We start from the raw sequence: 24,670 nt of genomic DNA, 5'->3' as shown, positions 1-24,670 counted from the left end.
TTCAATTTTAAATTTAATTTTAATGGGGTTTTATCATTTTAATTGTAATTTTAAATTTTGGCCTATTTAAATAAGTTTTTTAATTAGTTTTTATTTTGTATTATATTTGTATTTTTATCAGGCTGTAAACCGCCCTGAGTCCTTCGGGAGATAGGGCAGTATAAAAATTCGATTAAATAAATAAATAAATAAATAAAATTCCAATTCAGTTCCTTCTTCCTTTAAAATATTTCTCGCTTTCAATTCTCCCCTCTCATTCAGAATATGAATTCACCTCATTCACCTCTCGCAATACTAGACAACACAGTATCAACAGTAGAAACGTTTAAATTTCTAGATTCTATCATATTGCAAGATCTAAAATGGACAGCTAACATCAAAAACATCATCAAAAAAGGACAACAAAGAATGTTCTTTCTGCGCCAACTCAGTAAGCTCAAACTGCCCAAGGAGCTGCTGATTCAGTTATACAGAGGAATTACTGAGTCTGTCATTTGCACCTCTATAACTGTCTGGTTCGGTTCTGCAACCCAACAAGAAAGATACAGGCTTCACAGGATAATTAGAACTGCAGAAAAAATAATTGCTACCAACCTGCCTTCCATTGAGGACCTGTATACTGCATGAATCAAGAAGAGGGTTGTAAAAATATTTACAGATCCCTCACATCCAGGACATAAACTGTTTCAACTCCTACCCTCAAAACGACGCTATAGAGCACTGCACACCAGAACAACTAGACACAAGAACAGTTTTTTCCCCGAAGGCCATCACTCTGCTAAACAAATAATTCCCTCAACACTGTCAAACTATTTACTAAATCTGCACTACTATTAATCTTCTCATAGTTCCCATCACCAATCTCTTTCCACTTATGACTGTATGACTGTAACTTTGTTGCTGGCAATCCTTATGATTTATATTGATATACTGACCATCAATTGTGTTGTAAATGTTGTACCTTGATGAACGTATCTTTTCTTTTATGTACACTGAGAGCATATGCACCAAGACAAATTCCTTGTGTGTCCAATCACACTTGGCCAATAAAAATTCTATTCTATTCTATTCTATTCTATTCTATTCTATTCTATTCTATTCTATTCTATTCTATTCTATTCTATAAGTGACATCCCCCCCCCAATTTAATAAGATTTGGATGAGTATACATTTCCAATGTTGATACCCAGTTGGGAATTTCCATATAGTTACTTCTTTTTGTCTTGATCCAAATATCTAATAGAGCCCTCCTAATATAATGCCTCCAAAAGTATTGATGGACTTTATGGTTTTCCTCCCATAAAATAGCGTGCCAACCTGTCTGTAAATCGTGGCCTTCTAGTGCCAATAACCTTGTATTTTTGAGGTGCATTCACTCACTTATCCATACCAAAGCTGCTGCCTGATAATATTTTCCCAATCAGGGAAGTCAAATCCCCCTTTTTCTAGCATCTTGTAATGATTTTAATCTAAATCTTGGTTTTTCCCTTGCCAGGTGAATTTTGAAATATGTCTATCCAAATTTGTAAAAAAATCTTTTTTGAGCCGAATTGATATGCACTGAAATAGAAACAACATTTTTGATAGGACATTCATCTTAATGGTAGCTATCCTGCCCATTAAAGATAACCGTAATTTCCCCGCTTTTTCCAAAAAAGACCTAATTTGTGCCATTAATTTATCATAATTATCTTTTTTGAGTGTGATGCATCTTGCAGTCAATTGAATTCCTAAATATCTAATTTTTTTTGTAATCTGAATATTTATCTTTCCCTCCAATTCTTTTTTTTTTTTTGCTCTTCAGTCATATTTTTGACTATCATTTTTGTTTTGTCATCTATTTTTAGGCCTGCAACTTCCCCATATTCCTCCAGCACTTCCATCAGCCTAACACCAGATTGTACAGGTTCTTCAATAATAAATACAAGATCATCCACAAATGCCTGTACTTTAAAAATTTCTTACCTCATTTTTAAACCTTTAATCTGTTCATCTTCTCAAATTATTCTAATTAAAATCTCTAATGATAAAATAAACAACAATGGTGATAGCAGACAACCTTGTCTTGTTCCCTTTTGGATTGGAAAATTCTTTGTTGTTTCCCCTTTGATTACCACTTTGGCCTCTTGTCTAGAATAGATCGCTTTATACATCCTTGTAAATTTCCCCCCCAAATCCATATAATTTAATTGTTCTAATATAAAGTCCCATTTGACGTTATCAAAGGCTTTTTGTGCATCAATAAATGTCAATGCCAACTGTTTTTCATTATGGACTTCATAATATTCTATGTTACTTAAATTGGTTCTGATGTTGTTCCTTATATGCCTTCTGGGCAGGAAGCGATTTTGGTCAGAATGAATAAAGGTCTCTAAAAATTTCTTTAATCTGCCTGCCATGATTGTCATAAAAATTTTGTAATCCAAATTCAGTAGAGATATTGGCCTATAATTTTTAATATAGGTCAAATTGGAATTTTCCTTAGGGATTGTTGCTTCTTTCCACAATGTTGGTATCCTGGCTTCATTCAATACATCATTATAGACCTCTAATAACAATGGACTTAATATCTTCTGGTGATTTTTTATAGATTTCAGACCATCAGAACCTGATGCTTTATTACTTTTTTGTTTTTTGATTGCCTTGGATATCTCAAATGCTGTTATCTCGTTATTTAATAAATCTTTACATTCCGCCGAGATTTTTGGCAGTCCTATTTTTTGCAAATTTTGCAATATCTTACTTTCCTCTATCTTTTCTTTATCCTCAAACAGATATTTTAAGTCACCTTTCTCTTCCCTTCTTTCTGACATATTAATTCTCCCTCATCATTATATAATTTACTAATCTGACTTTTTTCCTTTCATTTTTTAATCAATAAGCCAACCAGCATCCTAGCTTATTTGCATTCTCAAAAAAAAATTTGTTTAATACTTTTTACTTGTTGAGTCATACTTTCTTTTCAATAATATTCAATTTATGCCTACTTATATCTATTTGTTGTTTCAACTCCCTTTTTTTGTTCTTTCTGTAATTCTTTCTCCATTTTACTGAGATCCTCCTCTAAATTTTTCTGCCATTGCCTTTTTTTGTTTATTCTCTTTAGCCATGTATGTTATTGCTATTCCTCTCATAAAAGCTTTTGCTGTATCCCACAAATTTTGAGTGTTCGTATCCTCTTTTTTATTACTTTGAGAAAACAGGCTTATTTGGTCGTCCATCTTTAATTTAAACTCATTTTTTATGAGTTTTTATTCAAGATTGCTTTTTTTAAGGTCCACCTCCTTATCTTTTTTTGCCCTTTCCACTTAATTTTGATAGGATTGTGATCTGCTCACGCGTTTATGTCAATATTTATTTCCTCAATTTCTAAATTTAACTCTGTTGATGCCCAGGCCATATCAATTCGAGACCAAGATTGATGTCTGCCAGAATAATATGTATATTGTTTCTTGTTCCCATTTCTTTCCCTCCAACTATCCTTTATACTCAATTCTTACACTATTTTAAAAAATGTGTTAGGTAATATCCTTCTGACACCTTTCTTTAATTTGTCATTTCTGTAATCTAATTCTCTATCTACAATCTCATTAAAATCACCAATTATGTACATGTTATCATATTCTAAATCTCCAATCATGTTGTGTAATTTCTTGTAAAATAGCTTTTGGCCCTCATTTGGCACATATATTCCAACCAAGATCATTTTTCTTTCATTCAAAGTTAACTCTACTATTAATATTCTACCCTCCTCATCTTTACACATTTGTATGGCCAGAATTCCCTTCTTTACATACATCACAATTCCCCCTTTCTTCTGCTGTGATGAAAATATAAACATATTCCCTAACTTGGTGCATTTTAATAGATGTTGATGTTTCTTTATATGCATCTCTTGCAAAGCTATTATATCCAAATTCATCATATACAATTTATTAAGAAAGTTTTTCCTTTTTCCTGGAGAATTTAAACCATTAACATTTAAAGATAAAATCATTATTTCTTCTTGTAAGCCTCTACTTATATTTAGGTCTTGTTGTTCTCGTCTATCTGACTTCTTTGTATTCTTTGCACTAACCCATCATTATCTTTCCCATTGTCCACCTTCTCTCCTTTCCCATTTTCTTTCTCTTTAATTTGAGATTCCCTCTTAACTGCCTTCCTAGTTCTCCTTCTTCCCTTATTTCTCTTTCTTCCAACTCAACCTCACTGCCAAAATTCTTCTGTAGAACTCTTCTACTTTGTCAACCGTGTCCAGTCTAAACCATTTTTCTCCCCAGGATATCATAATCCCTTCTTGAGTCAACCACCGGAAATTTACATTTTTTCTTGTTAGTTTAGATGTTAGCATTTGGTAGGGTCGTCTTAATTCTCTTATCCTTCTAGGGACTTGTTAGAGCACCACAAACTGTCTTCCTCTAAACTCTAATGGGTCCTCTCTGGTCCTATGTACGATCTCATCACGAATCTATTTTTTGACGAATCTAATATGCATTTCTTTAGGTAAATTATGCCTGCATGCATTAGTGTAGATCCTATAGATTTCATCCATTTCGTTGATCATTTCGTCTTTCCCGATTCCTAATGCTCCCACCAATAAGTCCTCCATCATCTCCAGAAGGTCCTAACTCTTTTCTTTCCTCACATTTTGGAATTGTAGGTAGTGAGCTACCTTTTCTGTTTCTAAATGGATGACAGTCATTTCGAGATCTTTGCTAGCTTGTATTAATCTTTCTTCCATCTCCTCCACTCTTTTTTCTTCCCTTCCCATTCTATCCTCCATCTCCCGTAATTTTTGCTCATTTTTCATGATTTGTTGTTGGAAACATTCAAATTTGTCATCCATTGATCTCATCTTTTCTTTCAGTTTTCCTGTGTCACTCCTTATTTTTCCTATCTCTCGTTTCAAATCCTTGTGATTTTTCAGCATAACATCTTACATTGTTTGTAACATCTGTTGTAGATCTTTGAATGAATTTGATCTTTCCCTTTGCATCATTTCTTCAATGGACCTTTGCCCTGCTGGACGCAGTTCCACTGTTGTAGTTTGGGCCCCCTGCCTCTTTCCTGCACCAATTCTCATCTAATTAGGAATACTTATCATCTTTGCCACTACTTTAAACCAACTTCCCCACTTCTTTATAATCCTTTTATATTCCTCCAGCACACCCAAGCTGTCACAATTCCAACTATTCACTTTTCAGTGCTTTGATTTACAGCTTTCACTAGATATCATATATTTTAGGTGCCTTTTAATTTTGGCATCTTTATATCAATCGATTCTTCCAAGATATCAATCTAAAACATTCAAAAATATCAACAATTAATTAGTAACAAAATATATAATTAAATCACTTATAAAGTTAATGCTTAAGGGTGTACCACATCTACACCACAATATAATACAGTTAATTTTCTCTATTTCTATATGAACACTATTTTTTCTCATCCAAAATACACACAGATTCTCCACAATTTATATATTAGTTGGCAGCAAGCTCATAAAAGTAGTTCTTACATTCCTTTGAATTGTCTTTCCTTCTTTAAATTATCTCCAGTTTTTCCTTGGCCAGTAGGTGTCTCCCTGACTCCCTGTTATATTATTCAGCAATCAGTCTTTCTTCAAAATGTCTGTAACCTCTGATTAATCAGCACTTTCACTCTCAAACTTTAAATTGTCTGCTTCCTTAATATCAAATCATCAATAATAGCAAAATGCCCCCTTGGCTCTTTACCCTCACTCTTTACACTCACTCTCTGTTATCTATTACATTGAAATAATCTCTTTTAAGCCCAAACTTGACATTCACCACTGTATGGAGGGAACTTCCTCCTTCCTAGGACCTCCTTCTTCCTTTTCCCTCTTTAAAAATCCTCCAGGAAGATCTTTCACCCCAGATCACTTGCACGAGGCTGCCAAGATCACTTTACCCCAGATCCGTCTCTCTGTTGTCCTGCTATTCCACCACTATCATTGTCCAGCTGTCTGCTGTCATTTCTTCACTGCCACCATTTTGGGCCGACTTCTTTCCCCAATCAACTTCTCTGAGGCTTTCCTGCCATCCACTATTCTGATTGCCGCCAAGAGCTGCACTGCAGGGTGCCCCTTTCTTCCCATCCCCCTCCAAGGGATTTGGGACTCCAAAAAGTCCGCCAATTGATTGAAAAATGCTGTGAAAGCAACTCTCTAAATCAGAGTGCCGTTTAACACAGCTTTCTCCCTTGACAGCTGGCCCCCATACATTTGTTAACTGGTTAGCAAAAAAATAATTTATTTCTTCTGCTTGATTGGGTGGTCTGTACTATATACCTATGGCAATGTTGTTCTTTTTTTCCTTTTATATTAACCCATATGCATTCTAGGAGGCTTATATTTTTGGTTTTGTGGAGATATGTAGTGATCTCTTACTTATAATGCAACTCCAACTCCTCTTTTGTTAGGTCTGTTTCTTTTGAACAGTTTATATCCTTCCATCAGTACATTCTAGTCATGAGTTTCATCCCACCAGGTTTCTGTGGTGGCAACTATATCATATTTGCCCTAGTACTTCAATATTTGCCTTCGTGTACTAGTACTTGTTGTTCCCCAAACTTTGAGTATATATAGGCATTTAAGCTCTTTATGGCTGCCCCTGGGTATGCTTCCTATATCTCCTACTTTATACCTGAGTTTTTCTTCCTTTACATCACACCCTACCTCATTGTTTGATTGGTTGTCTTGGGTTTATGCTTGGGATTAGATCCTAAAGATCCTAAGGATTGGTCACCCTCCCCCCTCAATTTTAATTTAAAGCCCTTCTGATAAGTTGAGCCAGTCGTTTTCCAAATACATTCTTCCCAGTTCTTGTAAGCTGCAGCCCATCCCCTGTCAGAAGCTCTTTATGTAGGTAATGCAAACCCTTAAGTCCGTGATTCATTTCTAAAATTCTTTGTTCCCTCATTGGATTATTGACCTTTTGTTTCAGGTTTATTGTCTTGTCATTTATCCCTATGTGAAGGAGAAGAAAAGGCTAATAGTCTGTGGGCTTGATTATTTTAGTAAAGTTCTCAGCCACATCTTTGATTTTTTCTTCAAGGAGACAACGTACTTCCCTATATTTAATGTCCAGTCTATGGATGGATGGTTCTTTTCCCCTAAAATTGAATCCCCTATCACCAATACTCACCCTTTTTTTTCCTAGGGAAGTCTGAGCTAATTTTCTTCTTTCACGGGAGAACTTGATGATGCCTCTTTTCTAGGGACACTTGATGCTTCTTTCCTAGATGTCTGCATCTTTTTTTGCAGGGGAAGGCTACGAAATTGATTGCTCAGCTCAAAAGAGGCTGGACTAGACAGCAGGGGCATTGTTCTTGGTTGCTGTTTTCTTCTATGAGTGACATGTTTCCATTAGTCTTCCTCTAAGTGTCAGCATTCCAAGTAACACATCCAAAGAATTCAGAACCCCAAGGCAGGAACGTTCCTCAGAGAACATGTTTATTGGATACATCATATCAGCACAGCCAGTGAAAACCATTTCACGTTCTCGCAAGCTTTCCTCAAGGAGTCCATCCATTTGGTTACAGTAACTGAGGAGGGTGGCTCTCGGGAAAGTCAGGCATGGGGACAAACTCTATCCCTGTGGTGATTTGGGTGGATCCCATGCTTCTGTGCACAGCATTATTGTATGCCACCTCAGTGAAAGGCAGTAGGTCTGTCCAATTAGTTTGCTGGTAGTTGACATAGCACCTTAAGTATTGTTCTATCATCGCGTTAGTTCGTTCTGCCACCCCTTTGGTATTCAGATGAAAATCTGAACTGAGCCCCTGGGAGGATCCAATTGACTCAATGAACTCCCTCCAGAATTTGGTGGTAAATTGAACCCTGCGATCTGAGATGCATGGGCACCCCATGCAGCCAGTAAATGTATTTTAGGAATAACTTGGCTAGTTTATGGGCTGTCAGGAGACCAGAACAGGCTATGAAATGGGCTTGCTTAAAGAAGAGGTCAATCATGGTCCAAATGACCGTGTTTCCCCCACTCTCCAGAAGCTCCACTATGAAATCCATGGCAATTTCTTCCCACGGACAGGATAGGTCAACTACTTGTTGGAGGAGCCCAGGAGGCTTTCTGGGTCCGTTTTTAATCGCAGCACAAGTTGCACAAATTTTTACATAGCTTTCAACGTCCCTTTTCATCCTTGGCCACCAGAATTGCCTCCTTGCCAGGTGCAGAGTTTTCAGAAACCCAAACTATCCCACTTGCTTTGCATTGTTTCTTTTCCTGAGCACTAGAAGGTGGAGGGTGTTAAGGACATACAATTTTGAGCCCTTCCAGGCTAGTCCCTCCCCAGAGGTTTGTAATCCCCTGTTGTCCCTGTACCAAGGGTTGGATGGCAGTTCAGCTTTGAATTTCTGAGTTAGATCCCCCACTTCTATGGCTCACCGCCTTTGTGCCTGCTGCCCGGTTGTGGCTTGTGTGTCTCTCTGGGGTGGAGGAATCATGGCGTAGACTATCTCTTGCTGTTGTATTGTGGCATCTGTGATCATGAGTGCATCAGCCAAAAGGTTTTTTCCTCCTGGGATGTACTTCAATATGAAGTTAGAATGGTTGAAGTATTGGACCCACTGGACTTTCTTAGGCAAGTTTCCATGGGGTTCTAAACGCCTCCAAATTTTTATGGTCAGTCCATATTTCAAATGGCATTTTGCTTCCTTCAAGGAAATGGCGCCATGTAAGCAGTGCCTAGTGGACTGAATATGCGTCCTTCTCCCAGACTGCCCACCTTCTTTCAATCTCAGTGAGTTTGTGGGAGGTGTATGCACAGAGCTGCAAGTCTCCCTCCACATTTTTTTAGGAGGATCGCAGCCACTGCCACATTGTTGGCATCTGCCTGGATGGTGCCTGGTGCTTGAGAATCAGCTCTTCAGCACAGAGTCTTTTGAGGGTCTCAAAAGCCACTTGGCATTCAAGTGTCCATTATAGGGGCTGGCTTGGTTGGGGTTTCACCCCACCCCCTCCTGTTTTTAGTAGTTTGATGATTGGGAGGACAATCTCAGCAAAATAGGGAATAAACTGCCAGTAGAAGTTTGCAAATCCAAGAAAGCTTTGGAGTTGTTTGTGGGTTTGAGGAGGTTGCCACTCCAGGACAGCCCTGACTTTCCATGGGTTCATTGCAACATCCTCACTGGACACTCGGTATCCTAGATAGTCTAGACTGTTCTTGTGGGATTCACATTTGGACAGTCTGGCATACAGGTTTGCTGCTAGGAGCTTCTTGAGCACCTGGAGAACCAATTTAATATGCTCCTCCATGGTCTCAGTAAAGATGAGAACGTCACTAAGTACACAAGGACTCCCTTGTACAGGTGCTCATGTAGTACTTTATTGATCAATTGCATGAACACGACAGTGGCTCCCTGGTATCACCTTGAATTGAAAGCTTCCTAGCAGACAGTTGAACACCATTTTCCAGTCATCCCTCTCTTTAATCTGCACCAGGTAGTATGCCTCCTGCAGATCTAATTTGGTAAAGATTTTTCTTTTTGCCAGGTGGGCCAGCATGCCCTTTATTAGAAGGAGTTGGTACATATTTTCCATGCATATGGCATTAATCCCTCTAAAGTTTATGCACAATCTCATCGTTCCATCTTTCTTTTCTTTAAACTAAACTTAAAACTAAACTGGCATGGCTTTAAACTAAACTGGCATGGCTATTCATGACTTCGCTGGCTGTATTTCTTGCCAGGTTCTTATCGATATAATCCCTTAGTTCCTTCATTTCTCTAGGGGTCATAGAGTATAGCTTTGGGTTGGGTAGTTTGGCGCCAGACAGGATCTTGATTGCACGGTCAGTAGAGTAGTTTCCGCCTCACTGAAAGCCTCCTTTACTTCAGTTTTGGGATTTGGGATCTAGCCTTATTGGTTTGGTAAGGTGGGGGCTCAAACCTCATGGTTTGGGGTAACTTCTGATTCCCAGTTTCAGAACTGTCTGCAAACTGGTTAGGCAGTGGGTGCAGTCTGAGTCTATTAAGGCATCCACAGCCCCTGGCCATGGATTCTGGCACTACGAGTCTAGTGGGGAGGGTGAAGGGGCAGATGGCCTCACCATCAGGTCGTCCTCAACCTCCTTTTTGCTGTTGTAGGGAGCAGACTGCTGGATGCCCTGGGCCAGAGTTCTCCCTCCCTCAGAAGGGGGAGGAGAGACCTCAATGGCTTGGAGAGCAAGCTTCCCCTTCTCTTTCACCTTTCATCGGAGCTTCTTCAACTTGGTGGCATTTGGTGGTTTTCTCCTCAGCTGGGGGGCTGAGGCTACACACTCAGCCACTTGATTCCCTTGCTGGCCACAATGGAAGCACTTAATGGGTGGTCCTGTGCCTCCGCTGGAGTGATCTGGGCTTTTCTTCGATTGCCTGCCAAGTTGACACTTCTCCTGGCTGGCCTTCAGTTTTTGCTCTGTAGCACCACACTTCTTGTACCACTTAAGTTCAAGGTCCATTGCCACAGTCATCTAAGGCCACTCATGGATCCAATCAGGGACTCCTCTTTAGATGCACGCATGAAATAGCTCATGATCCAGGCCCTCCTTAAAGAAGTAGACCAGTAGTTTCTCCAGCCGCTGCCGCATCTTGCTAGCCACCCTCTGAAATTCCAGGATATACTCCTTAGTGGGTCTGCCCTCTGCTTGAGCTCTCGGATTTCTGTTTTGGCCTGTAGGGACTGGGAGTCATCTTCAAACCTAGCCCTCAATTCATGAAGGAAGACGTTTATGTTTCCCACCTCTGGGGCATCCTCGTCATAGAGCTGGGTCACCCACTCTGCTGTCTCCCCCTCCAGATTTGCGGTCACTGTCCGAACCACCACCCGGTTACTTGGGTAGTCTGGTGCATGATCATCCAGGTGAGCCTACACCTGATTTAGAAAGAACACAAGCTTCTCTGGGTCTCCATTGAACATGGCCTTCATTGGGGGAGGGGCTGCTGGCCAAGGAGGAGGAGGTTGCGGTGATGCCCAAAATGGAGGCCATTGCCCCAAGAACCAGCCAGCTCGGGGGTAGTACAGCCATGGTGGGGGTCCCTGCTACCCCAGAGGATTTCATTGCAGCCTCAGGTTTGACCTTGCTAACAGCATCAGGGGGCAGGCTAGCCAACCAAGCCACTACAGCTGGACTCGGGCTGCGGCAGGGTAGAAACAATAAGGTGGGCCAGCTAAGGATTACTCCGGGTGATTCCAACCAGCACACCTGTCCCATTCCCTCAATATTCATCTGGTTGAACCTCTCCTGCAGGTTCTCCACCATCAGGCCAGGGAGGCCAGTCAGGTATCACTATTCTCCTGATTCATCCAACTCGATGGGTCTCCTCGCCCTCCAGCATGGAGTGAGAGCAGTCAAGTGCTGCATGGATGTCAACGGGAATCCCATTCCAAATCCCTAGCCTGAGGCCTTGCTTCTGAGGTCCTCCTCAGCTTGGTACAGGTCTCTGGTGCCTCCTTCCAGACCTTCAGCTGGGTCCCCTCTGAGAGTGCAGTCTCCTCCAGTGGGGCTGCAGTTTGTTGGCTCTCAGTAGGGACCGCACTGGCACTTTTGGCCCCCCTCTTGCTCCTTCCCAATTTTCTTGGTCTTCCTTGATTCTTCTCTGCCCCTTGAAAGCCAGGAAGCCAGGGCTCAGGACCCTGGACAGTGGCTCCAGATTGAGCTATTTCCCCCTCATCCTCCCCCACATATTGTGTGGCAACTATGAAGCAGCACAAGATGCCTTCAGCCAGGTTCAATTCAGAGTTGACAGTAAGGTTCATATAAAGGGTCATTTCTTTAGAAGTTGTCTGTTTCTTTATTATATTCAATTTCGATATAGTCTTCTTGCTTAAGTTGGAGTGTCTCATTTTATAGGTTTCAGAGTTTCAGAGTTGCTAGAGTTTCCTCTAGATCAGGGCTGTCAAACTCCCAACTGGGGGGCCAGATGCCTCACATGCCTCACATTCAGTTTAGTGAAAGGGGAAAAAGTCCTGATATGTCACGTGATGATGCTATGCCAACATGCGTTTGACACTCCTGCTCTAAACCCTTTACTTTCTCTTCTAGTACAGATAATCCTTGACTAATGACCACAATTGAGCCCAAAATTTATGTTGTTAAGTGAGACATTTGTTAAGTTAATTTTGCCCCATTTAATGACCTTTCTAGCCACAGTTGTGAAGTGAACCATTGTGGTTGTTAAGTTAGTAACACAGTTGTTAAGTGAATCTGGCTTCTGCATTGATTTTGCTCATCAAAAATTTGCAAAAGCTGTTCACATGACCCCAGGACACTGCAATCATCATAAATATGAATGCCAAGATCCAAATTTTGATCACATGACCATAGGGATACTGCAATGGTTGTGTTAAAAATGGTCATAAGTCACTTTTTTCCCAGTCCTGTTGTAACTTTGGTCACTTAATGAACTGTTGTAAGTTGAGGACTACCTGTAATTCATTTAGTTTACATTTGGTACATGTGTAATTTGGGTCTTGTATGGATGTAAGTATATACATAGAACATATATTACAAATGACAACAGTGTAGTCTCGTTTTTCATAACTATGTTTCTTTTTGCTAATTCATTTAAGGATTAAAATTTTTAAAGTTTATAATTATTCCAAATATAAAAGATTTAATCAAAGATTTAGAAGAAAATCTAATTAGTAAATTTTAAATTCTAAAAGTTCATTTAAAAAATATAACAATATGTAAAAGTGTGCATTTTTGCAGGAAATCTCTGGCTGCTTTCTAGGATACAAATTAGATAAAATCCCAGTTCTTTCTGATACAAGTTTCATTTTTTGTTCCAGCATGCAGGACAGAAGTTGTGAGCAGCCTGTCCCTCTCTCTGTAATTATGAAAGAGCCTCATCCTTTTGAGAAAAGCACTTATATTGGAAACTATGAAAACAATTCTGAGGATTCATCATGTTATGGACTCTTTTATGATTCCCTATCAGATATACAAGATGGGGACTTTTCACATGAACTGTCTGCCTTTCTCAGTGAAGATGAGATAAACAAAAGCCTTGAACTTGCTCATCAATCCATTAATTCTGTTGAAGAAGAAGTTAAGCAAGAGTATTCTTACTTTAACACCTCTCCAAACTCACCAGAAAATGCCTCTTCTGGGCAAGCCAAAGCACATGACAGTTATCCTTCCAAGATAAATTGCGCAACCAGCTCCACCTCCTTGTTGCCTTCATCTCAAACTCCCATAGAGCAGCAGGATCAGAATGCATATCTTCAAGGAAAAAATGGTATTTTAGATCTTACTGGTAAACAAGCAAGTGCTTTTCCCCTACTGCCTGCAAGACCCAGCTTTATCCGAACTCTCAAAAATGCTGAAAGGTGTAGTTTAAATAGCCAAAAGATGAGCCCTATATCTAAATCAGTTTTGACAAGTAATGTCCCCTTCAAGAATAAGCTATGTGATAAAGCTGCCACTTTGATTGAAGAACTGTCTGCTATTTTTCATGAAGCAGCCAAGATGAGAGTTGAAAGTCCAAATGGAAATTCTTCATCTCCAGATAGTGGATATCTTTCTCCTAAGAGCAAGCAATTAGCTTTGTCAAATTCTTTAAAAAATTCAGTACTTGAAACAAATTTAGAAATCACACCAAAAAATGAGATCCCAGAAGTAACTCGGGTTAAAGAATGTGTGCTCCAAAGGAAAGAAGACTCTCAGATTGGTGAGACTGTCTCTCAAAATGAAGTTGCAAAAGAAAGTCAGAATCAATTATCTCCCCCTCAATTTATCCAGAAACTCAGAAGTCAAGAAATTCTTGAAGGAAGCAAGGTTTTACTTCAGTGCAGGGTTGCTGGAAACCCAGTACCTCAGATCAGGTAAGTTTTGAGTATTCATCTTTGAGTGAATACTTTGAATTCATGCATATACCTTTTGAATGATCTTCCACTTCCTTTCACTTGACACTTTCCATCTGGCACAATCTATCAGTGGATCGATAAGAAAAAACACACACACACTCAACAGTTTTATATTCCATTCTGTCAGTTAGCTTAGAAAGGAAACTTGCAAAATTCAGTTTTACCTCGCGGGAGAAAGGAAAAAGTATCCACCTGTGTTGTTGTTGTTGTTGTTGTTGTTGTTTTAAAGTGGTTCCCTAGTGAATTAATTAAAAAAAGATTCAGCATTTTAACAACCCATTATAGGAAAACAGACAACCTAGTAATTCAGGATGAAATGGCTGTGGATTATTGTGACTATTGTCTGGAGGAGATGGGGTGTTTCTACCACAGCACCCAATATCAATTGGAGCAGATTCATTTGCATATAATGAATATGTTGAGCAGGCAGACCAAGGGGTACTGTTTATTTTGGCAGAGCGAAGAACCTACTTTGGATATGGAGCAAGACAGTAGAAACTTTGCAATGGGTGAGTGACAGTTTGAGAGTGCCATTGTTATTCCAGTTCTCATGAAATGGTGAAGAGGCTGTGCTTGTAATGAGGCAAGCAGGATGGCAGATGAGCTTACCTGAACCTTAATGCAATTACAGTATACTGTTGTTAGAAGAAATCAGGGTTGCTTACCCAGCTGGGAGAGCAAAAGTACTGTCACAATCAAACCGCTGGATGGGAGGTCTTTATTTGGGGTTCAGAAATGATACAGGCAGAAAAATTCATTACCTGGACAGCTGACAAAGTAACCTGATGAGTGCATGGATTTTTATATGGCCACACCTCCCTGCCTGCCCGAGGTAACCCTGAGGTAGCCGTCAATGAAATTGAGTTTGACACCCCTATTTTAAGAGAATCTAAAATAACCCTTTCATTTTAAATCTAAATTTGGAAAATAACGAGGATTCTTTTCAGATGCATCTAGTGTTGTTATTTGATATAGTCCATTTGTCTGAATTATCTGTTTTAACAGGAATACAATGCCAAAGTCATTTTCTCCTCTGAATGTGTGTGTACACACACATACACAGGCTGACAGAGAGAGAGAGTGTGTGTGTGTGTGTGAGTTATAGGGTCAGTATCTCATTTATTCTGAATTTTTCTTAAACACTGGCACAAAATAAATCAATGGTTTGTCACCCATCATCATTTCTAGCTAATCTCTTTTACCATTTCAGGTCTTTCTTGATGTTTAGTTTGAATTAATTTTAAGCTAGAGAGGTTCTGATTCAAGCTTTGCTTTATTGAAAGGATCCACAGCCATTGATGCATTGCCAAATATTATTAGGTGTAATGGCATTTCTTCTGCAACAATAAGCAACAAATGGCACTGCTTGGGTGACTGTGAACCTTTTTCTATTGTCACTAATTTTAACTGACTTATTGTACCCTAGTATGTCTTCTGTTACGACGGACAGCTTTTAAAACCTCAGAAAATTGTACAAAGGAAAACTTTCCCATATAATAACACTGATTGTTGAATTACATTGTAACTTGTAGTTCTATTTGAAACAAGGAAATTCACTGTTTTCACATGAGGTGGCAAAACAGCCAATTTTAATTGATCTGGCCAGGGTGGGGTGGGGGGGCGGGGAAATATATGGAATCAAATCTGGTTAGTATTTCAAAGTCCACCAAGAAATCCCACAGCAATAGGCTGAATTGGGAAATTGAGAAAAAATTCTGGATAAAAGCATTTCTCCCTGTTGTCGTCCAAATCAGGCTTAAATCCAGGGATACTTTACATAAATTGGTGCCAATGATTAGCAATTCAGCTTAAATATTAGGTACTGTAGAGCAGTGGTAGATTTCAAATTTTTTTACTACTGGTTCTGTGGGTGTGGCTTGGTGGGCGTGGCATGGCTTGGTGGGTGTGGCAGAGGAAGGATACTGTAAAATGTCCATTCCCACCCCAATCTAGGGGAATGTTACTGCAAAATCCCCATTTCCTCCTGATCAGCTGGGATTTGGGAGACAGAGAATAGATGGGGGCGGGGCCAGTCAGAATTTTTACTATTGGTTCTCTGAACTACTCAAAATTTCTGCTACCGGTTCTCCAGAACTGGTCAGAACCTGCTGAAACCCACCTCTGTTGTAGAGGATTAACTTCATTGTATAAGAATCAGGGGTGAAATGCTCCCAGTTCAGACCGGATTGCCCCATCTAGTAGCGATGACAGCGGGTGGTTCAGAGAACCAATAGCAAAAATCCCTGCCCTCCTCCCCCCTTGCATGTCCAGCTGAGCCGTGCTATCATGAGAGGTTTTTTTTACTTTCAAAAGCATTTTTTCTTCCACCAAAAAATGCCTTTAAAATTAAAAAAAAAGCCTCTGATGATCGTGTGGCTCAGCTGAGATTGTCAGAATTCTTTCAAAGCATTTTTTCTACAAGCTCTTCGGCCCAAGAGGCTGTAAAAAATGCTTTAAAAGGGTTCTGGCGATCAGGCAACTCAGCTGGGATCATCAGAATCCTTTCAAAGCATTTTTTCTACAAGCTCTTTGGCCAAAGAGATTGTAGAAAAAATGCTTTTAAAAGTAAAAAAACAAAAAAGTCGGCCACGCCCACCCAGTCACATTACACACCCCCACCAAGCCACGCCCACAGAACCGGTAGTAAAAAAATGTACATTTCACCCCTGATAAAAACCTGATGTTGAGAAAGATTGAAAGTAAAAGCACAAGGACATGGCAGAGGATGAGATGATTAGATAGTGTCATTGACACAATGAACATGAATTAGAGCAAACTCCAGGGGACAGTGGAGGAGAGAGGGGACTATTGTGCAGGGTCCATGGGGTTCATGGGGTTCATGGGGTCCATGGGATAGGGTCCATAGGGTTGTGAAGATTCACACACAACTTAGTGACTGAACAACAAGGGGATTAACTGGATATAATATTTGATTTATTAATTCTTTTATATTTTTCCTTTTACAGCTCACTCCATTTTGAAGTCAAAAACTTTAAAAAATGGTTACTTATCTTCAGTCCTAGAGCATTTGTAAAACATCCTCATGGTCACGTGATCAAAATTCAGATGCTTGGCAACAGACTCATATTTATGACAGTTGCAGTGTCCCAGGGTCAGGTTCTGACAAGCAAAGTTAATGGGGAAACCTGATTCACTTAATGTCCATGTTACTAACTTAACAACTGAAGTGATTCATTTAACAACTGTTTATTTATTTATTTATTTATTTATTTATTTATTTATTATTATTCATTTAACTGTGGCAAGAAAGGTCGTAAAATGGGGCAAAACTCACTTAACAAATTTTTCATTTAGTAACAGAAATTTTGGGCTCAATTATGGTCATGTTGAGGACTACCTGTATCTAGGTATAGAAATTGTTACAAATATAATACCAATATTTTAGTTTGTTTATGCCTCTATTTTTGTAAGGATTTGCATCAATTTAACTGTAAAAAGTTGAGTTTCTACAATATGGTAGCCTATAATGTAATTATGTTGTACAAAATTGGCTAATTTAGGAAATCATGGTTAAGCATACTTAAGTATAAAAATTTTGCTTTTTTGCAGTTTCTTAGTTCCTCTCATGTGTTGTGAGAAGCAAACATTTGTAGTTAAAATTATTCCATAGATATTAACTATTAATCCACTAGATCCTGATGGTGAACCTATGGCACACATGTCAGAGATGGCACGGAGTGCCCTCTCTGGGCACATAAGCTATCGCCCCAGTTCAGCTCCACTGCATATGCGTGTCCACCTCCCGCCAGCCAGCTGGTCTTCGGGTCTCTGCTGCACATGCAGGGGGGCATGTGAGGGGGGGGTGCACGCATGTGCGGGGGGCACACATATGTGGGAAGTGTGCATGTATTTGCAGGGAGATGGGGCGCATGCACAGCAGAGATGGGTTTCAGCACTTCTGACCAGTTCTGGAGAACCGGTACGGAAATTTGAGTAGTTCGGAGAACTGGTAGTAAAAATTGTGACTGGCCCCGCCCCCATCTATTCTCTGCCTCCCAAGTCTCAGCTGATTGGGAGGAAATGGGGATTTGGCAGTATCCTTCCCCTGGAGTGGGTTGGGAATGGAGATTTTATAGTGTGTCCCCTGCCATGCCCACCAAGCCATGCCACGCCATGCCCACCAAGCCACGCCACGCCCATCAAGCCACACCCTCAGAACCAGTAGTAAAAAAATTTGAAACCCACCACTGATGCACTAGAGATTATACTTTATCTCTTCCTCACAAACAATTGTAATGGAAATAGTATTTAAACATGCATCCCATATATGAACCTACACAATATATAATTAATGTATTGGTCCTTGCCAAACATGGGAAGTTGAAAAAAAAAAAAAAGAATCTATGTCTTGGTATTAAAAGTGTCCTAACTCTTTAATTCAGCAAAATAGGTTTCAATTGGTTATTTTTTTTTATTGAAAGAGTTTTAAAAAACAAAAACATTTTCCCCCTTTTCCCCCCTCCCTCCCAAAAAAAAACAAAAAACCCTTCCTCCCTCCCTCCCCCCCTCCCCGGCTTCCCGGGTCAATCACAAGGTATTGTTATACATAAACCAAACATAGAATAAAATTTTCCCTTCCAATCCAAATAACCACATCCAAAGCTTTTCATCTCCCCACCCCTCCCATTACCTAAAATAACTTTCTAATTATTCAAAGGCAATCTGATATTTCTTAATCTGATATCTGTTTTGTAGATAATCAATCCATTTTTTCCATTCAATTAAATATCTTTCCTGCGTATTGTCTTTTAAAAACGCTGAGATTTTAGCCATCTCAGCCAAATTAATAACTTTCAGTATCCATTCTTCTATTGTAGGTACCTCTTCTTTCTTCCAGTATTGTCCAATCAACAGTCTTGCTGCTGTTATTAAATTCAGAATCAATTTAGTCTCAATCCCTGTACAATCCGTTATAATTCCCAAAAGGAAAAATTGTGGCAGGAACTTTATCTTCTTCTTCAGTACATTTTGAATAATCCACCAAATTCTTATCCAAAAGACCTTAATTTTCTTGCAAGTCCACCAAATATGAAAATATGTAGCGTCATCACAATCACACCTCCAACATTTCGCTTGGATATTAGGATACATACATGATAATTTTTTGGGATCTAAGTGCCATCTATAAAACATCTTATAAAAATTTTCCCTTAAATTCTGTGCTTGTGTAAACTTAACATTTCTAACCCAAATTTTCTCCCATGTTTCCAACATTATTGGTTCCTGAATATTCTGTGCCCATTTTATCATACAATCCTTTACCAAATCCTTTTCCGAATCTATTTCAAGCAACACATTATACAATCTCTTTATATGCTCCTGGGTCTGATTTCTAATTTGCTTTATTAAATTTTCCTCCCTTTGCATTATACCAATTTTTTGATCTTCTTTCCATCTAGCACTTATTTGCCCATATTGAAACCAAGTATAATTCCTCCCTTCTTCATTTAATACCTGTAATGATTTTAATTGCAATCTACCTCCTTCAGCATACAAAAGTTCTTTATAAGTAATCATTTCCTGTTTCTGTTCTATATTTATATTCTCTATTGCATGTCTAGGGCTCGCCCATATAGGAATCTTGTAATCTAATTTATAGGAATATTTTTCCAGACCATAAAGAGCACTTCTCAACACATGATTCTTAAAAGCCCTATCCACTTTTTTCATAAAATAAATCGCATGCCATCCATATAACAAGTCATAACCTTCTATATTCAAAATTCTTTCCTCTGTTAAGTTAAACCAGTCACTTATTACTGAAAGGGCTACTGCTTCATAATATAGTTTAAAGTTAGGCATTCTTAAACCACCTCTTTCCCGTGAGTCCTGTATTATTTTCATTTTAACCCTCGCCTTTTTACCCTGCCATATAAATTTGTTAATCCCAATCTGCCAATCTTCCAAATTTTTATCCTTTTTAATTATTGGTATCATCTGGAACAGAAACAAAAATCTAGGTAACACATTCATTTTAATAGCCGCAATCCTTCCCAATAGGGATAACTGCAATTTCTTCCAGACACTCATATCATTCTGAACTTTTTGCCATAGCAAGTCATAATTATTCTTATAAAGTTTCTTGTTCGATGAGCTAATATAGACCCCTAAATATTTAACCTTTTTTACTACCTCAAATCCTGTCATTTCCTCTAGTTTTTGTTTCTGTTGTATAGACATATTTTTAATTATCACTTTTGTTTTATTCTGATTTATTTTAAATCCTGATACCTTTCCATATTTATCAATTACTTCCAACAAAAATCTACTTGAATTTATAGGATTCTTAACGTAACCACTACATCATCTGCAAAAGCTCTAACTTTGTACTCATATTGTCTAATCTTAATTCCCTCTATTTTCATTAATTCTCGTATTTTATCTAATAATGGTTCCAGAGTCAAAACAAACAATAATGGTGATAAGGGACATCCCTGTCTCGTTCCTTTCGCAATCTTAATAACTTCTGTCAAGCTACCATTTATTATAATCTGTGCTGTTTGCTCTCCATAAATCGCTTTAATTATTCTAACAAAACAATCTCCAAATTGCATTTTCTCTATTAATTTAAATAAAAAATCCCAATGCAATCGATCAAAGGCTTTCTCTGCATCCAAAAAAATAAGTGCTGCTGAAGTATTCTTCTTTTCCAAATATTCCAATATATTAATAATCTGTCTAACATTATTCCTCATCTGCCTCCCTTTTATAAAACCAGATTGATCAGTATGAATTCTTTGTTGTAAAACTAACATTAATCTATTTGCTATTATTTTTACAAAAATCTTATAATCATTATTTAAAAGTGAAATCGGCCTGTAGTTACCAGGTTTAGAGCAATCTTGCTCCTCTTTTGGTATCAGTGAAATAAAAGATGTTTTCCATGACGGGGGTATTCCCACTCCTAATTGTATCTGATTAAATAATTCTTTAAGTGGGCCTAATATTTCATCCTGTGTTTTTTTATAATAAGTTGCTGTAAGACCATCTGTACCAGGGGTTTTCCCCATTTTTAATTGTTTAATTGCCTCCACTATTTCTCCAGTAGCTATCGGCCGATTCAGCTCCTCCCTCTGTTCTAATGTTAGAATATTAACCTTATAATCTTTCAAATAATCATAAATGTCCCTATTCAATATTTTGTCTTTTGCATATAGTACTGTTTCAATTGGTTATTGTGAGTGTATACACAGGTTCCATGTGTGACTTAGTAACAATGAAGATACTGCTTTCTGAAGCTAAACATTTTGGTTTTATTTTCATATCAAATGTATTCCTTACAGTGGTGGGTTTCAAATTTTTTTACTACCGGTTCGGTGGGTGTGGCTTGGTGGGCCTGGCGTGGCTTGGTGGGCGTGGCTTGGTGGGTGAGGCAGGGGAAGGATACTGTAAAATCTCTATTCCCTCCCAATCAGCTGGGACTTGGGAGGCAGAGAATAGATGGGGGTGGGGCCAGTCAGAATTTTTACCACCGGTTCTCCGAACTACTCAAAATTTCCGCTACTAGTTCTCCAGAACTGGTCAGAACCTGCTGAAACCCACCTCTGATTCCTTAAATGAGCGTGAAGTCAACAGAGTTTTCATTTATCCTTTGGTAGACCTTATTTTTAAATTATTTATTTAGTTTCACATACAGGTATTGCTTTCCATTCTTATTCTCCTCTTTAATTTATCTTAATTATAAATAAGTCATCATTTTCAATCATGCCTTCCCAATGTGTTTTATCAGAGTTATAAAAATTCAGGCAGCCACTAGTTGACATAAAAAGAGATACAACCCCCCCCTCCCTTTGGTACCACTTTTTCATCCCAACTTGTACTTCTGCTTCACCTTCTGACTTGCTTCTTGACTATACCCCATGGTTTATCCGTTGGTTCTGACTTGCTGTTTGACTTTACCACTCTTTTTCCCATGGCTTCTGCTTCACTAAAATCCGCTAAACATAGTTCAGACCTGATATACATCGATCAAGATTGCCATATTGTGTTAAGTCATAATATAATTTGTTTGGGTTTTGTTTAGCATACTGTGGAAATGAGGTGTAGAGTTTTTTGAGGATTCCTAACATATTTTGTGATGTATATTCAAGCCTATACCAATACAACATGGACAGCTTACAAAAAAGAGGAAAAAAAACCAGTATTTGGTGAAAAAACTTCATGTCTGAATTAGAATAGAATAGAATTGTAAGAGACCTTGGAGTTCTTCTAGTCCAGCCCTCTGCTCAAGCAGGAGAACCTATACCATTTCAGATAAGTGATTGTCTAGTCTCTTCTTAAAAACCTCCAGTGATGGAGTGCTCACGATTTTTGAAGGCAAGCTGTTCCACTGGTTAATTGTCCTCACTGGTAGGAAGTTTCTCCTTAATTCCAGGTTGCTTCTCTCTTTGATTAGTTACCAACCTTTGTTTCTTGTCCTGCCCTCTGGTGCTTTGGAGAATAACTTGACCCCCTCTTCTTTGTGGCAGTTCCTCAAATACTGGAATACTGTTATCATATCACCATTAATTCTTCTTTCCTTTAGACTAGCCTGGGTGTCAGCAACCCATGGTTCCAGAACTCTTTGACCCCTGTGCTGTGACTCCTTGCTGACCTAGTTGTCCCGAGAAGGCACAAGGCTGTCCGTAGAGCAGTGCGGCTGAAGCACCCCTAACATTTTCTCCACACTGCCCATGACCAGCTGCTTTTTGTGATTCCGCATCCTTCACAGGCAACTCTGCACCAGCCGCGATCCCCTTCAGGTCGATTCAGGAAGGAGGGGAGCAGGGAGGAGTAGCCACCACTGCCAGTTGCAGAGAGGGAAGAGCTCTGGCTCTCTTGCACAGAGTGGCCAGCTACACACCTGAGCACGCAGTGGCAGCAGTGGGAGGAGGAGTTGCAGTCATTGCCACTGCTGTGATCCCAGCCCAGGAGAGTATCCTGCTTGTACGTGCGTGCGTGCACAAGAGAGAGACAGAGGAGAGGGAGAAAAGGGGAGAAAAAGAGAAAAATAAAGAGAGAGAGAAATGAGAAAATGTTGGAGAGAATGAAAGAGAGGGAAACAAATGAGAGAAAGAAGGAAAAAGAGAGAGGGGTGGTGGTGGTGGAAAAAGATAAAAACAAATGAGAGGGAGAGAAAGAGAGAGAAATGAGAGAGAGAAAAGGGGAGAAAGAGAGAGAGAGAGAGAGAGATGAGAAAATGGTGGCGGAAGAGAATGAGAGGAAAAAGAGAGAGAAACAAATGAGAGAGAGGAGAGAGGGAGAGACAAATGAGAGAGAGCTGGAGGGAGAGAATGAGAGAGGGAAAAGAGAGGGAAACAAATGAGAGAAGGGAAAAAAAGAAAAGAGAAAGAAAAGAGAGGGAGAGGGAGAAGAAACAGAGATAAAAACAAATGAGAGGGAGAGAGAGGAGGGAGGGAAAGGGACCCATTTCCCACAGAAAACACCAGGAGCCACAAAACCTAGGTAGGCATGGCTGGGGAGGGTCGTGGGACTGACATTGAATTGACCATGCCTACCCAGGTTTGGTGGCTCCTGCTATTTTCTGTGGGAAATGGGTCCAAATGGCTCTCTGAGTGTTTAAGGTTGCAGACCCCTGGACTAGCCAACCCAAAACCTATAGCCCTTCTTCATATGTTTTGGTCTCCAGGCCTTTGATCATCTTAATTGCTCTTCTCTGAACTTTTTCCAAGGTCTGAACATCTTTTTTGTAGGATCATGACCAAAATTGGTTGCAGTTTTCCAGGTGTGGTCTTACTAGGGTTTTATAAAGCACACTAATATTTCACATGATCTTGATTCTATGCCTCTGTTTATACAGCCCAGGACTGCATTAGCTTTTTTGGCAGCGGCTGCACACTGCTGGCTCATATTCAAGTGATAATCTACTAGGACTCCAAGGATCCTCCCATTGTTACTGTGAGGTCTCATCTAATCTGTACTTATACCATTGATTTTTCCTGCCTAGATGTAAAACTTTGCTTTTCTCCACATTAAAATTCATGTTTTTGGATAGGGCCCATTGTTCAAGTCTGTCAAGATCTTTTTGGATCCTGAGCTTATCTTCTGGGGTGTTGGCTATTCCTGCCAATTTAGCGTCATCTGCAAATTTGATGAGTTCCCCTTCTATTCCTTCATCTAATTCATTAATGAAGATATTGAAGAGTACTGGGCCTAAGACCGAGCCTTGTGGTACGCCACTGCTTACTTCTCTCCATGTGGATGTAGTACCATTAAGGACTACTCATTGAGTATGGTTTGTCAGCCAGCTACAATTTTTTCACATTACCAAGAAGTAGATTGTGGTCTAACTTGTCAAATGCCCTATGTCCACAGCATTTCATTGGTCTACTAATTTAGTCACTTTATCAAAGAATGAAATAAGATTGGTTTGGCATGATCTGTTTTTAATAAACCTGTGCTGGCTACTAGTTATAACTTTATTTGCTTCTAGTTGTTAGCAAATCTGTTTTTTTTAATTATCTTTTCGAGGATCTTCTCAGGTATTGATGTTAGACTGATTGGTTTGTAGTTTCCTGGGTATGTTTTTTTCTTTTCTTGAAGATTGGAACCACATCAGCCCTTTTCCAATCCTCAGGTATTTCCCCGATGCTCCAGGATTTTTGAAAGATTATGGTCAAAGAATCCATAATTTTTTTTACCAGCAAAGTTAACTCTGATTTATTTGACAAACAAAAGTTAAATTAACCATCTCTATATGAGCAGCACAACACAACAATGTGTTGTTTAAAAATTGCATTTTTTGTGCACATATATTTATTTAT

General features: G+C 39.2%; 1 protein-coding gene across 7 annotated transcripts in view; it reads left to right on the top strand.

Moving 5' to 3' along the window:
• PALLD (palladin, cytoskeletal associated protein) overlaps positions 1 to 24,670 on the top strand; it is a 567,705-nt gene that overhangs the window by 34,657 nt on the left and 508,378 nt on the right. For all 7 annotated transcript variants that reach the window (XM_058192526.1, XM_058192524.1, XM_058192521.1 and 4 more), the window contains exon 2: positions 12,810 to 13,844. In XM_058192526.1, the coding sequence (XP_058048509.1) occupies positions 12,811 to 13,844 (1,034 nt within the window). In that variant the 5' untranslated portion in view covers position 12,810. The remainder of the gene's footprint in view (positions 1 to 12,809; positions 13,845 to 24,670) is intronic.

Source organism: Ahaetulla prasina, chromosome 8 (genome assembly GCF_028640845.1).
Source record: "Ahaetulla prasina isolate Xishuangbanna chromosome 8, ASM2864084v1, whole genome shotgun sequence".
Lineage (NCBI taxonomy): Eukaryota > Metazoa > Chordata > Lepidosauria > Squamata > Colubridae > Ahaetulla > Ahaetulla prasina.
This window is presented reverse-complemented; position numbering and strand designations above follow the sequence as displayed.